This window comes from Trematosphaeria pertusa (genome assembly GCF_010094035.1).
Source record: "Trematosphaeria pertusa strain CBS 122368 unplaced genomic scaffold BU26scaffold_4, whole genome shotgun sequence".
Lineage (NCBI taxonomy): Eukaryota > Fungi > Ascomycota > Dothideomycetes > Pleosporales > Trematosphaeriaceae > Trematosphaeria > Trematosphaeria pertusa.
This window is the reverse complement of record NW_022987215.1, coordinates 743,092-756,268: the sequence shown is the minus strand read 5'-3', so window position 1 is coordinate 756,268 and position 13,177 is coordinate 743,092. Positions and strand designations below refer to the sequence as shown.

At 55.6% G+C, this 13,177-nt stretch overlaps 7 protein-coding genes across 7 annotated transcripts; all 7 read left to right on the top strand.

Annotated features, from left to right (window-relative positions):
• Positions 1-23: 23 nt before the first annotated feature.
• On the top strand, positions 24-1,916 carry BU26DRAFT_380957 (DUF1446-domain-containing protein; the record flags this gene model as incomplete). Its single annotated transcript, XM_033822574.1, has 3 exons — positions 24-616; positions 663-721; positions 775-1,916. Coding segments are annotated over 3 exons (1,794 nt in total), but the record flags the coding sequence as incomplete, so codon positions are not given.
• Positions 1,917-2,976: 1,060 nt separating this feature from the next.
• Positions 2,977-4,627, top strand: BU26DRAFT_602372 (uncharacterized protein). Its single transcript, XM_033835343.1, has 2 exons — positions 2,977-3,300; positions 3,354-4,627. Exon 2 carries the CDS (start codon positions 3,354-3,356, stop codon positions 4,488-4,490), a length of 1,137 nt encoding a protein of 378 aa, XP_033686882.1. The 5' UTR covers positions 2,977-3,300; the 3' UTR covers positions 4,491-4,627.
• Positions 4,628-5,384: 757 nt separating this feature from the next.
• Positions 5,385-6,170, top strand: BU26DRAFT_561670 (uncharacterized protein; the record flags this gene model as incomplete). Its single annotated transcript, XM_033832943.1, has 1 exon — positions 5,385-6,170. The coding sequence occupies one exon, from the start codon at positions 5,385-5,387 to the stop codon at positions 6,168-6,170; it is 786 nt and encodes a 261-aa protein (XP_033686881.1).
• Positions 6,171-6,299: 129 nt separating this feature from the next.
• BU26DRAFT_561669 (uncharacterized protein) lies at positions 6,300-7,396 on the top strand (the record flags this gene model as incomplete). The annotated part of the gene is made up of 2 exons (XM_033832942.1): positions 6,300-6,709; positions 6,850-7,396. The coding sequence occupies 2 exons, from the start codon at positions 6,300-6,302 to the stop codon at positions 7,394-7,396; spliced, it is 957 nt and encodes a 318-aa protein (XP_033686880.1).
• Positions 7,397-8,214: 818 nt separating this feature from the next.
• On the top strand, positions 8,215-8,756 carry BU26DRAFT_516620 (uncharacterized protein). Its single transcript, XM_033828370.1, has one exon. It carries the CDS (start codon positions 8,305-8,307, stop codon positions 8,599-8,601), a length of 297 nt encoding a protein of 98 aa, XP_033686879.1. The 5' UTR covers positions 8,215-8,304; the 3' UTR covers positions 8,602-8,756.
• A 92-nt stretch (positions 8,757-8,848) lies between these two features.
• BU26DRAFT_516618 (trafficking protein particle complex subunit 5) lies at positions 8,849-9,888 on the top strand. The gene is made up of 2 exons (XM_033828369.1): positions 8,849-9,164; positions 9,228-9,888. The coding sequence occupies exons 1-2, from the start codon at positions 8,857-8,859 to the stop codon at positions 9,700-9,702; spliced, it is 783 nt and encodes a 260-aa protein (XP_033686878.1). The 5' UTR covers positions 8,849-8,856; the 3' UTR covers positions 9,703-9,888.
• Positions 9,889-10,128: 240 nt separating this feature from the next.
• On the top strand, positions 10,129-12,663 carry BU26DRAFT_538786 (67 kDa myosin-cross-reactive antigen family protein). The gene is made up of 2 exons (XM_033831472.1): positions 10,129-12,159; positions 12,568-12,663. The coding sequence occupies exons 1-2, from the start codon at positions 10,542-10,544 to the stop codon at positions 12,588-12,590; spliced, it is 1,641 nt and encodes a 546-aa protein (XP_033686877.1). The 5' UTR covers positions 10,129-10,541; the 3' UTR covers positions 12,591-12,663.
• Positions 12,664-13,177: the final 514 nt, after the last annotated feature.

Genomic DNA, 13,177 nt, shown 5'->3' with positions numbered 1-13,177 from the left:
CCAATATGGCCCCTGCAACCCGCCGCCCCGTTCGCGTCGCCGGCGCCTCCGGCGGTTTCTCAGACCGTGTCCGCGCCATCGCCAGTCTGGCGAAGAATGAGGAAGTTGATGTCATTGTCGGGGACTGGCTTTCCGAGCTGACCATGACCATCCACGGCACCGGCAAGATCAAGAATATGGAGCAAATGCTCCAGGCGCGCACTTTTGAGGAGAAGCTCGACTACGCCATGTTCGCCGAGAACTTCCTCGACTGCTTCCTGCCCGCTGTCCCAGACCTCGCGAGCAAGGGCGTCAAGCTCGCTGTAAACGCCGGCGCGTCTGACACCGAGCTCCTTGCGCAGCTCGTGGATAAGAAAGTCAAGGAGCTGGGATATAACCTCAAGGTTGCTTGGATTGAGGGCGACGACGTTACCGGTACCGTCAAGGGCATGCTGAACAAGGGCGAGGGATTCAGGAGCCTGATGCACAACAAATCGGTCGCGGAATGGGGTCTGGAACCCGTCTGCGCGCAGTGCTACCTCGGCGGCATGGGTATTGCAAAGGCGCTCACTGAGGGCGCTGACATTGTCATCGCGGGTCGTGTGTCGGACGCTTCTCCTATCATCGGTGCCGCTGCGTATGTCTCGATCACGCTCTTGAGTGGCATTGGCTAACCGCGACAGTTGGTGGCATGAGTGGACAAACGATATGTTCGATGAGCTTGCTGGATCGCTCATCATTGGTAGGTTCCACCCGGCGAGCCATCAAAGCGAATCTCCGTACTGACTGTCGTAGGCCATCTTCTGGAATGCTCCGCCTACGTTTCTGGGGGATACTGCGCTGATTTCCGCTCGCTCCTCGCCGCCGGCAAGCACCTCAACTTGGGCTTCCCCATCTGCGCCATCGACCACAAAGGTGAGGGCATCATGTGCAAAGAGAAGAACACGGGCGGTGAGATGACTGTGGCCTCGGTCACCTCGCAGCTCCTCTACGAAATCCAAGGCCCCCAATACTACAACTGCGACGTCACCGCCCAGATCGAGGACATCAAGATTGAGCAGGTTGGCGAGGATCAGGTCAAGGTCTCTGGCGTCAAGGGCCTACCGCCACCGCCGACGACCAAGGTTGGCCTCACGGGCTTCGCTGGCTGGCAAGCTGAGTACCACGTCTACCTTTGCGGTCTGCACATCGAGGAGAAGTGCAGGTGGACAGAAGAACAAGTCAAATACGAACTTGGCGAGGAGACTCTCAAAAAGTTCACGACGCTCAAGTTCATGCAAAACGGCTCCTCCGTAATCGACGCGCGCAACCAGGACGTCGCCACCGTTGACTTCCGCATCTTCGCTCAATCTAAAGACCGCGAGCTCCTCAACATGCGCAACCCCCAGGGCTTCTTCCGCATCTCCATGGTCACCTTCCTGCAGTCCTGCCCCGGTGCTTCGCTCGGCAACGACATGCGCCAGGCAGAAGGCAAGCCCTACTACGAGTACCACCCGTCCCTGCTCCCGCAGGCCGCCCTGCAGCAGCGCGTGCACTGCCTCTGGGACGGCGCCGAAACCGAGGGCTTCAAAGACGGCAAGAAGGTCATCGACATGCCTCTCGCCCCCGAATTCCGCACCTACGACCGCCAGCAGCCGTCCTACGAGACCACGAACCCCGTTCCGCTCGACAGCTTCGGCCCCACCGTGCGCCTCCCGCTCGGCTCCATCGTGCTGGGCCGCTCGGGCGACAAGTGCTCTGACTGCAACGTGGGCTTCTTCGTGCGCCACAACGACGAGTGGGAGTGGCTGCGCAGCCTGCTGACTATCAACAAGATTAAGGAGCTGCTGGGCCCCGAGGAATACAAGGGCAAGCCGATTGATCGCTTTGAGATGCCCAATATTCGCGCCGTGCACTTCCTGCTGCACGACCATCTCGATCGGGGTTACGATGCATGCTCGACGTATGATACGCTGGGAAAGAACTGCTGTGAGTATCTGCGGGCGAAGACGGTGGATATCCCGATTCAGTTCGTGAAGAGGGGCGTGTTGTAGGTTGGATGGGGGATCTTGATTGGGGTGGTAGACTGTATGTGGGAATCATGAGTCTTGTCTAGCGTTTTCGTTTGAATATACTTGATTGCTTATGCGATTCCCCACGGCGATTGAGGACATCTCACACGTGTCCCCTACTTCGAATGCCCCGAGCCAATCTTCTACACACCATCGAAGGCTTACAACAAAGCTGAGAGAAGCCTTGTTCGAAGCCCACGCAGAGATAGAAAAGGTGGAGCACGACAAACGTGCCAGCAAGGAAAAGAGCAAGCGCTCGAGGCGGAAACTCGACTTGTCCGCACGGTTGGAGGCAGAGGATGGTACTGGCTAACTCTACATCAACGTCCGCTACTAGACCGTCGTCTGCTCCACCCGCACTCCCAGAGTAGGTCAAGGTATGTTCTATCTCTCCCATTCACACGTTGCTAATACAGTACTTCCAAGACCGTGACTGTCCGCCACTGCCCCCTCCAGGAAAGCTGGCTTCCGTTGACGCGGTGAAGGTTCCTCTCGTCCACACGGTCCGCATCGTTCAATAGAAGCGCGCCCAGGGCAGAGCGGCGAAGATGGCCAACGCACGGAAAGAGTAGATGCCATTCACGAGGGGCCATGGATGGGCCACTAGTCGCCAGCTCGGATGCTCTGTAACTTTGTTCAGACACTCTCAGCGTTCGATGCTCGTGTCTCCAGATGTCTCAATGAGTACGAGATCCGAGGACATATGGGCGCCGTGAAACCTTGCACGGCTTTGGACACGTACGAAGGCGGCTCTTTACGCAGGAATCCCAAACTCAGAATCGCCATGCTCACTCTCATCTTCATTTGCGCACTTGTTTACCGCCTTCCTTTCCGCTCCTGCCCAAAGCGAAGCGTCACGTGCTAGCGCGTCACCGCGCCGAGGACAACTTTAGGAAGTGCCCCGCACATCCATTGCCACGCTCACTCCTTCACTCCGCTCCCTCAGCGCGCACTACGAGGGCGTCTCGGTTCTGAACCTTCGGCCCGCGTCTTCTCCCTCTTTACGCGTTGACTCACTTCTTTCGCTGCTTGCCGCTTGTTCCTTTCGCTGTGTTGGTGGCGGCGCCGCGGATTCTGCGGTGACGGAGGAGGACCGGGGCTCGTTTTGTGCTTCTGCAGTGTGACACTCGCTCGAGCGAACAGCTACCAGCATTGCTGCCTCATCTCACGTCGACTGCCTTCCAGATTTGGCCCGACATCTTTCGGCATTTCTGGTCGATTTGCCGCAATCCGATGTAAACGCATTGCCCGCGCGAACGGTCCAGTCATAGTAAGTCATTGTACCTGCTACGCCGGCTTTGGATAAATGTTAACGATGTGTAGATGAGTCTCGGTCTAGAATTTCTCTTCGAGGTGGAATGCCTAGATGCTGCGCCGGAGTCTTGCCACACAAGTGTCTCACAGGGAATCGTATCACCTACTACTCTATGCGGACCAGAGGGTAGTAGCTCCTGCGACACGAGGACGCATGACGCTGCGGACATGCGAGCACGCCCTGAGGAACACTGCGAGGACAACTTGGATGGTCTGGATGAGACGATGGATGGGCTCCAGCTGAGTGTCACGAATATGATGTCGGGCACAATGCTTATTGAGGAAGCGATGGAAGAACTGAGGAAAGAGCGAGACAAGTGGGAGGCACAGGCAAAGGAATACGCGAAAGAGAACGAGACATTGCGAAAACGTCTCATTGCGAGGGCCTCAGAAGATCCAGCTTTTCCTTCGGACGTAGTGACTCGCCTCAACCGGCTCGAGCCAGAGAATCAGCGGCTGCGAACCGAGAACAACGCACTCAAGAAGGAGCTGGATACTGCGGAGCGAGAGTACGCAACATTATGTTATGAGAACGAAGGGAAAGGGAGGAAGCTCAAGGGCGCGAACAAGAAAGTCAGGAATGCGAAGAACGTTGCGGCTCAGGAGGAAGAGAAAGCGAAAGAGGCCGTTCACGACAAGAACCAGCGCCTTGCCTCGGAGCGAAAGATGAGGAAGGAGAGAAACGAGGCGCTTGCGGAGTTGGAAAAGTTGAAGAAACAGTGTGCGGGATTGCGTGCAGATTTGCTCATCGAGCGCTCCGGAGATGCACATCTGCGCGACGACGGAACCGTGGGCGATGAGACTACTGTTGCGATTCCGATCGAGTTCAAGATCCATCGCGGAGACTTCCACAAGTTGAGAACGATGTTTCAGTCGAACCAAATGATTGTGCGGGATAAGTTAGAGAGATGGTACCGCGAGTGGAGGAAGCCGGAAGAGGAGGGGCGAACGAAGGTTGTTGGTGCGAACTACGTGGATGCGAAGAACAATATTGGAGTGGATCTATATGATGACGAGGTCACGGTACCAGAGGAATTGGGCGGAGAGTACCCTCGGACTGGAGCTGAACATGACGAGTGGCGCTCAAAGCGTGGTCTGGAGGCCGTCTGTCGTCAGGCCACGGCCACGGATAACGCTTTGCAGTGAGCGGAGCAGTTACACTCTTTGATTCCTTCGTGACAGGCTTTTTGGTTCGACAATACATTAAGCCATGTGAAGGACTAGTCGGACGCATGGACCAGATGTTTGCGTATCAATTATAGCAACACGGTCACAGCTGTTGATCCAGTGTCATTATCATTGCCAACTTATGTGGGTAAGAGTGCGGAGGTTGGCATTGTGGTCAGTGTTGGACATGTACGGGGGCGGCTCTTCACATAGTAAGTCCCGTAGTCTTCTCCAGACTTAGAATCCTCACGCCCACCTTCACCAGTATGCTTGCTCACCGCCTTCTTGTCCGCTTCTGCCCGCTCCTGCCAGCTCTTGCCAAAAGTGGTGTATCATGTGCCAGCGCGTCACCGCGCAGCCCACACCCTCTAACCCTCCCTTACCTCACCTCGCCTCACCCACCAGACTGGGAGAGTCTCGTCTCTGGTCCTTAAATCTCGCCCCCTTCCCTCCCCGCATCGACCTTATTTGCTGCGCGACTCGCCGCTTGTTCATTTCCCGGAGCTAGTGACGGCGGAGTGGTTTCCGTGGCGACGCATAACTAGGGCCCCAGTTGTGCAATTTGCTGTTGTGTGTGACACCCTCAGGCAAGCTGCTTCCAGCATTCTGGTCAAATTGCACTCTTCGACAAGTCTACCGCGCCGTAAACGCCAGGCACTGCCTCCCCGTCAGCGCCTTGCGGTTCTGGGTAAGTTGCTCGCTTACTTACCGTAGTGCGCGTGTCATTCTAATAGAGCTCGGCAGGTCTCCGTGCTTACGATTGCCCGGTATTGTGCGAGTTAGATGACCATTGGATGCCGAACCGGCCCGTACCGTCGTGGTCTGCCATCCCCCCTGTCCGGTAAATTGTTGGGAAATGCTCATAATGAACAGATGGGTGAATATGACACACTTTTCGCGAACCTTAGTGTTCAGTCGAGTTCCTATCCAAAGCTAGCTACGACGCCACGTTCCGGACCCGTCACACCAAACAAGAGTCAAAGCTCACTGAATACCCCTTTGCCTACAGTGTCAGGCGCCAGGCCGGAAGACAACGAGCGGCGACACAAAGAGCTCAGCGATCGGGTCGATCGTCTCGAAAGGGTCTTGGAACTTACCCGTCTGAGAGGCGGCGAAGATGTCTCGAAGAGCACCAGCAACATCCACCGTAACGACGCCGCTGGCTTCTTCATGAAAGAATGGGATGAAATGAGGGCGCAGGAAGCGGAGCAGAAACGGATCATTGAAGAAAAGGACCTCGAGATCGCAATGTTGCGCCAACAGAAAGACGAGAGGCCGCTTTCACAATATAACCTCTTCAAGAGTTGGGAGGACAAGAATAAACTGCTGCTAGAGGAGAACCGCAAACTGAAAGAGCAGTTCCAAAAGATGGAGAATATGGTGTTCCAGCATAGGAAGGAGAAGGAGTCGCTGCAGCACAAGCACGAGAAGAAGGCAAAGCTGCTAAAAGCGGAGAGGAAGGCAACCAGGGAGCTGAAGGGTGAGATTGAGAAGTTGAAGAGGCCGTCCGAGGCAGTGTCAGTGGCGAAGGCGAAGGAGTTGGAGCACGAGCGCCTTGCGGAGAAGGATAAGAAGAAGAACCGCCGTTATCAGAGGGCGCGTGCGATAGATTTCTCGGACCACTGGAATGCCTTTGACAACTCCGATAGCGACGCCTAAGAGTGTTGAGTGCGGAGACCATAGGAGAGGAGGGTGGCTACGTAGGAATTTCAGCTCAGTTCGGTGTCTGTTAGCCTCCAGGCCAGGCAATCCGGGTGGCAGCGTCGTTCGCCATTTCCACGAGGCGATATGATATGGTGTTCAAGAATTCGGGTGGCGGCGGGTAGACCGCCGGCGGATAGTTGGCCGGGGGAGGGGCATGGTGCGGATATTGCGGAGGATACGCGGGCGGATGCTGCGCTGGCGGATACCACGCTGGCGGATACTGCGCTGGCAAATACTGCGCAGGTGGGTACTGCGCAGGCGGATGTTGCGCGCGCGGGTATTGTTGCGCCGGCGGGTACTGAAGTGCTTGTTGTTGCGCCGGCGGATACTGCGCCGGCGGATATTGGGCGGGCTGTGGAGGTTGATACTCTCCTCTATACGGGTATGAATGGCCGTATGACTGAACATATCCTTGCGGTGCTGAAGCCTGATACTACATCGAACGCGCCTCTACGACTCACAGGCACCTGGAGGTGCACAGAACATGGCTCGTGGTATGCGTGTGTGACTCCACGTATTCTTCGTATGCCAGCCTTCTACTACCGCGAGAAAGAGCGCCCACGCTGAGTCAGCGCCCCTAGAGCACGCGCTTCAGAATAGAGTCATACACAATTGCCTATCTAGCCAGCTACAGGGAGTCCCGACTAGCAGAAGAACTCTTCACCCGCATTAGTGCAGGCTACTACTACACTGGACAGGGTTTCAACATTGCCCCGGCTGGTATTGCTGTCAGCTCCGCCAATCTAGGCATTCAGCTACACGAGGAAGCCACGGAGAAGTGGCGAGAGTGTGAATTCTTCCGTCTTTCACTTCCGCTTTACATCAAGCAACAGCAACGGGAGCTTGATACCGGCTTGCCAGCCTACCAGAACTTCGTTGCTGGCAAGATGGAAGCGACGCAGATTGCAAGAAAACGAGAAGACGAGCGACGGCAACGGCAACGGCAAGCTCGGGTTATTATGCTGGAAGAACAACTAGATCGTCTCGAGCGGGCCGCCATCCCAGACAGGACCCTAAATGAGCGGCTCGACGCGCTCTGTGATGAACACACTGTCACGGAAAACGCCTGCAATGACAGCTATCCCGACGTGCGAGCAGTGCTCGAGGCAGGACACAGCTATCGGCAACGATATCCGACAGCAAATCGCGAGGTATTTCCAAGTGCCGGAACACCGGGATGAGGACTGGGACTAGAACCCATGACCATCCTGGCCAAGTGCCAGAATTCTGTTTCCTAGTAGCGTGGCCATCTAATCGGTGTACCAGAGCTTTTTATGCTTCTTATATCTAAGGCTTTGCGGTTATCTAAGGTTGTGCGGCTATTTGATCTTAAAGTCGGACGCCCTGTTCTTCTGGCCCATAGACCACTATCCGACAGACTTGTTCTGAGTTGTTCCGTGTCTCTTCTTCGTCTAAGCTGCCACTCAGCATGTAGTAACTGTGATATCTTGCCCTACGATCAGCTTGTGAGGAATCGTAAACTAAGGCTTCCCTCCTACGATGCCGGAGGGACGACGCCAACCGTTCGCTACCAAAGTAGGCTATGCAGAGAACAGCGGACGCACGATTCTGTTCCGGCCTTAAATAATTGCCTCTTTCATCTTATGTCCGTGGTACTGCGCCCCTTGTGAGTCCAAGCTGTACGCATGCAGCTCCAAAAGCTCGCGGTCTTTTAAAATAAACCGCTCAACGATGGGGGCTCTACTGGTATTATGCCCAATGCCTCGGGCAATGGCTCATCAGGTCGTGAATGCCTCGGCAATCATGGCTAATAACGCGCGCTGCTCGTGTATTTGGGGGCTTGTCCGGCCAGGTATAAGGTTGCTGGCCATGTATCAATCAATGCGATAACATGTGAGATGTCTTCAACAGCCGCTGTCTCACAACATGGGCCGATTCAGTGCTTGGAAAATCTTGCCTATGCCCCTCTCTATTCTAGAGCTATTTCGCAACTAGATAGCTTTATTTTCTAAGAGGCTGCTCTAACTAACGTGAGCCTGTCCAAAATGCGCGTGCTATTGGCCTTCGGCGCCCGAATGGGGGACGGGAGATGCAGTAAAGCCGCCGCAATTCACTGAGGGCTGTTAGCATGCCACTTACACGAGCAGGAGCACAGGAGACTGTCTCCAGAGACCTTGGGAGTGCTTCAAGAAGGAGCTACCTACGCCATTCCGAGAACCATGCTACAATGGGACAAGACACTGCTCCGTCGAAGCGCTCACGCTCCTTTCATGCCCACACGATGCATCCCCAAGCTGCCCAAAGCATGAACATACCTGCACCAACGATCCCGCCTTTCCTGTGCTGCCTGACCGATACAAAGAGCACGCTGGACAGACAGGCTCTCCATATCAGCCCCATCTGGAAGTGCCTAAGCCAGATATAACACCTCACCGGATCCTGTCGACGGTACGGGCGGTAGCATGGTCGGAGCGAGGCGTTGAGTGCTCTGTCAAGGAGGAGTATGACGCTTTGCAAGATTCCAATGCACAGGACGAGATTCCGAAATATAGAGCGCGGAGGTCTCATATTCGTGTGCCGTGGGCGTCAAGGATGACATGTCGTTCCCCAAGTCTTGGCACGGCCAACCCGAAAGAGGAACGCACGCTCCAGCACCTAACCCCAATCTCCAACGCCCGCAATGTCCACCACATTTCCGATCCGCCAGTCCTCACTCCCCTCGCATCCTCCTCCGCGCCCGCAATCCCTTCCTCCGCAGTCCTCCCACTACAACCGCCCCGCGCCGGCAGGCACCAGCACAGCAATGAGCAGCACGCCGTCCTCAGGCCCCGGCCTGCGCTACCCGTCGAACAAGAAGACGATATACGACCGGAATCTAAACCGGAGTAAGAATGCGGAGCTTAGCAGGGCGGCATTTGCGTATCTGTTCATTGAAATGATTGCCTATGCGCAGAGAGGGGCGAGGGATGTCGGGGATTTGGAGCAGCGGTAGGCTACACACGCCCGTTATCTACTCGCAAGTTGCAGCATAGTAATCGCACGTCTGTGCAGGTTAAACAACCAGGGCTACCCCATCGGCGTCCGACTCCTCGACCTACTCCTAAGCAGAAGCTCAAATCCGCTCGCCTCGATCCGCCCCACGCGCATCCTCCCGCTCCTCCAGTTCATCGCGCAAACGCTATACCGACACCTCTTTGGGCGACCCGCGGATGCGCTCGAGCGCTCGGGAACAGACTCAGCGCAGTACATGTTGTTCGACAACGAGCCGATGGTGAATACGTACATATCACTACCACGCGAGATGTCGAGCTTGAATTGCGCGGCATTCGTGGCGGGCATAATAGAGGGCGTGTGCGACGGCGCGGGTTTTCCAACGGAGGGTGTGTCTGCACATAGTGTGGGAGAGCAGGAGGAGGGGAAGGATGGGAAGGGCGCGCCGCTGTGGCCTGGGAAGACGGTGTTCTTGATCAAGTTCAAGAAGGAGGTCCTGGAGCGGGAGGAGATACTAGCGAGGGGTGGAGGATGAGAGCAGGTCTTCGTCGGGGGTCTAGACACGGGTGAACGTGGAGGCCGGGCTCTCTGATGCATGGGATGGCGTACAGGTTGCTTGCATTTGCCGGAGTCTAGGGTGAAGAAACGGGCTATGTGCCTCTTTTGCAATAGATATATGCTTGAAATGCGAAAGAAGGATGCTTCTTGGGCCCTCTTTACTGTCCACATGAGAGGCGGCAACTCAGCCTTGTCCCAAGGTGGTTACTCATTGCTTCGAAAGCTTCCATTACGTTGCAGAACCTCTGATCAATCTCCAAACTGGGTTGAATTTGTGCACGAACGGCGAGTGTGCTGTCGCTCTGGGAGAGCCAAACAAAGTAGTGCATGAAGCGCTTATCTAATCAGTAAGCGACCTCTCGACCTCATCTACACCCATTTCTCTCTCATTCCTTCTCCCACAATTAATAGTAGGTCTCCCATAAATCCCTAGGCTTCGCGCTCCTCGCCAGATCACGACATCTTGTTCCTCGGCTTTCTCATGTCGGCCTCGCCTGATCTCAGGCCCTATGACCAGTTGCCGCGCAACTGGAGCTCCAAGAAGCACAAAGACGAGTCCGGAAGCATCCGTATGCACCCCGCATAACCTGATCTTGCGGCAGTAAATGCCCGTAGTGAACACTCATGGTTCCTGAATGGTCCGTCGGCCGAGACTATGATGTTGTTGCTTTGACACGTGATAGCATGATCATTGTCATCATGCGATCTCGCCCTACATCTTATATGGTGGGCCCGCTCAGGCAAAATATGCCCTTCGACACTTCCCGTTGACCTCAATAAGCCACCCAGAGTCTGCTGAAATCTACTTTCCCAACCATGCCGCGCATTCCGTTCACAAAACAAAACCACCAGGAGCCACCCCACCGTGACCCTGAGCAGACACAAGCGTACCTTGTCGGCGGTGGAATTGGATCCCTAGCCGCTGCCGTCCACCTCATCCAAGATGCCAAAGTCCCAGCCAAGAACATTCACATCCTGGAGGCCCTCCCGGTCATGGGCGGATCCATGGATGGCGCCGGCGATCCATCCTCAGGCTACCTCATCCGTGGAGGAAGAATGCTGAACTCCTCGTACAACTGCACCTACGACTTGCTTGAACGAATTCCGACACTCGAAGATGAAGAGAAGACCGTCATGCAAGAGATCAAGGACTTCAACGCCAAGAAGGAGCATCAGACGCACTCCAAGGCCAGACTGGTTGCCGAAGGCGAAGACAGGGCCGAAATCCTCGACACCTCCAAATTGGGCCTCAACATGACCGAGCGTCTCGACCTCATCAAGCTCACCCTGGAAACCGAGAAGAGCCTAGGCAAGAAACGCATCGACGAGTGCTTCCCGCCAGAGTTCTTCAAGACCAAGTTCTGGTACATGTGGGCCACCACGTTCGCTTTCCAGCCCTGGCACAGCGCGGTCGAGTTCCGTCGCTACCTGCACCGCTTCCTGCACGAGTTCTCGCGCATTAGCACGCTGGCTGGCGTCGACCGCACCCCGTATAACCAATACGATTCGATCATTCGGCCCATCCAGAAGTATCTCGAGAACCAGGGCGTGGACTTCCGCTACAACACGCGTGTCGTGGATATCGACTTCATCGAGGGCATTCCCACCACCGTCGACGAACTGCACATGGTGCAAGACGGCACGCCGATGAGCGCGCAACTCGACCCGCAGGACATCGTCATCGTAACCCTCGGCAGCATGACGTCCAATTCCAGCGTCGGCGACAACGACTCTCCGCCACCTAAAGTCGTCGACGAGAAACTGACGGACGGCGCCTGGGACCTCTGGCACAAGCTCGCCGCCAAGAACGAGAAATTTGGCAACCCCTCCAACTTCACATCCCGCATCAGCGAGTCAGAATGGGAGTCGTTTACCGTGACCCTCAGCGACCCGGAGTTCCTCCGCCGCATCGAAGGCTTCAGCCACAACGAGCCCGGCACGGGAGCGCTCATGACCTTCAAGGACAGCAACTGGCTGCTCTCCATCGTCATCCCGCACCAGCCACACTTTGTCGACCAGCCCCTCGGCATCGACGTCTTCTGGGGCTACGGCCTCTGCGGCGACAAAGAGGGCAACTACGTCAAGAAGCCCATGACTGAATGCACCGGCCAAGAGATCCTGACCGAGCTCCTCGGCCACCTGCACTTCCCCGCGGAGAACATCCTCGAGCACGCCATCGTCAAGCCGTGCATGATGCCCTATATCACATCGCAATTCCTGACGCGCGAGCCGGGCGACCGTCCAGCCGTAGTTCCGGAGGGCAGCACGAATCTCGCGTTCGTGGGCCAGTTTGTCGAGGTGCCCGAGGACACGGTGTTCACGGTGGAGTACAGTGTGAGGACGGCGCAGATGGCGGTGTACGAGCTGATGGGGTTGGAAAAGAAGCCCAAGGCGGTCTACAAGGGGGAATATCATTTGGGGGTTTTAGCGGAGAGTATGATGAAGCTTTTAACGTAGGGGCGGGGGAGGGGGATCCGTTCTTTGTATATGGGTTGGCGCATGGGATTGGGCATGCGGTGATGTGATACCTTTGGATGACGGGTTTAATGTATTCGAAGTCATTCATTTGAATGTAGGTTAGGAGTATATGGCAAGGTAGCAATAAAATGCACTCCGTGTTAACTTCCAGTGTACTTGCCTGAGATGTAGTAAGAAAGCTATTAGCCGTCCATCATCCTCTCCTTCGTATGCTTGACCGCTAGGCCAGTACGCGGTCTTGCACGCGTATAGCCACACCTCACCCATCCATACCAACCTTCCAACCTTCCAACCACCCACCTTCCTAGCCAAAAATAAAGGTAAAAAAAATTGCAAAAAGAAGCCGAAGCCTCGCTTGGCTCAGAAAACCTATTAGAGTTTTTCTGATTAGGATCTTGAGTATTTTTCCATCATGCGAAGCTTATTCAGCTTAGCGGTACTTCATACTCGAACTCACGAGGCCACGCATTTAGCTCGTATGGTATAAGATGTTGCTAGACCGGATAGGGTTGTACGGCAGTCAGACTTCCGAACCGCTATTCCAGGGCATCTTAAGCAGCTCCGAGCCGCGGGGTGCGCTTGTGGTTCTTGGTGATGGAGTTGCTCGTTTGTTCAATATATATACACAAAAATTATGTGGGGCGCGGATTTGGTGGTGTGTGCGCGAACGCGCGTGTGAGAGGGTAGGCGCGCTAGAGGGGCGGTGTAATTGCGTAAGTGAGTGAGGAAGGTGCGACGGAGGCCGGCTGGGTTGTTGCCTCCTCCACGTGCTTGGAGATTTGATGTATCTGTGCGCCGCAAGCAGCCACGGCGGCAACTCTCCGCGCAGGGTGATACACCTTCACCTCCCAACATAACTCGATCGCAAGTCTCCCCGTCCTTGTTCCTTCCTACCAACGTACATCGCCTCGCTCTTGTGCCCCTCCCTAGCGTAGGCGCTTCACCCTCATTGCTGCCGCCTTTTCAGTTGTCAT

Excerpts from the sequence above, each read along its gene's own strand:
- BU26DRAFT_516620 (XM_033828370.1), top strand. The coding sequence starts at position 8,305 with ATGCCACTTACACGAGCAGGAGCACAGGAGACTGTCTCCAGAGACCTT.
- BU26DRAFT_516618 (XM_033828369.1), top strand. The coding sequence starts at position 8,857 with ATGTCCACCACATTTCCGATCCGCCAGTCCTCACTCCCCTCGCATCCT. Across the intron at positions 9,165-9,227 it reads GTCGGGGATTTGGAGCAGCG|GTTAAACAACCAGGGCTACC; the intron begins GTAGGCTACACA and ends ACGTCTGTGCAG.
- BU26DRAFT_602372 (XM_033835343.1), top strand. The coding sequence starts at position 3,354 with ATGAGTCTCGGTCTAGAATTTCTCTTCGAGGTGGAATGCCTAGATGCT.
- BU26DRAFT_538786 (XM_033831472.1), top strand. The coding sequence starts at position 10,542 with ATGCCGCGCATTCCGTTCACAAAACAAAACCACCAGGAGCCACCCCAC. Across the intron at positions 12,160-12,567 it reads TTTGGGGGTTTTAGCGGAGA|AAAACCTATTAGAGTTTTTC; the intron begins GTATGATGAAGC and ends CGCTTGGCTCAG.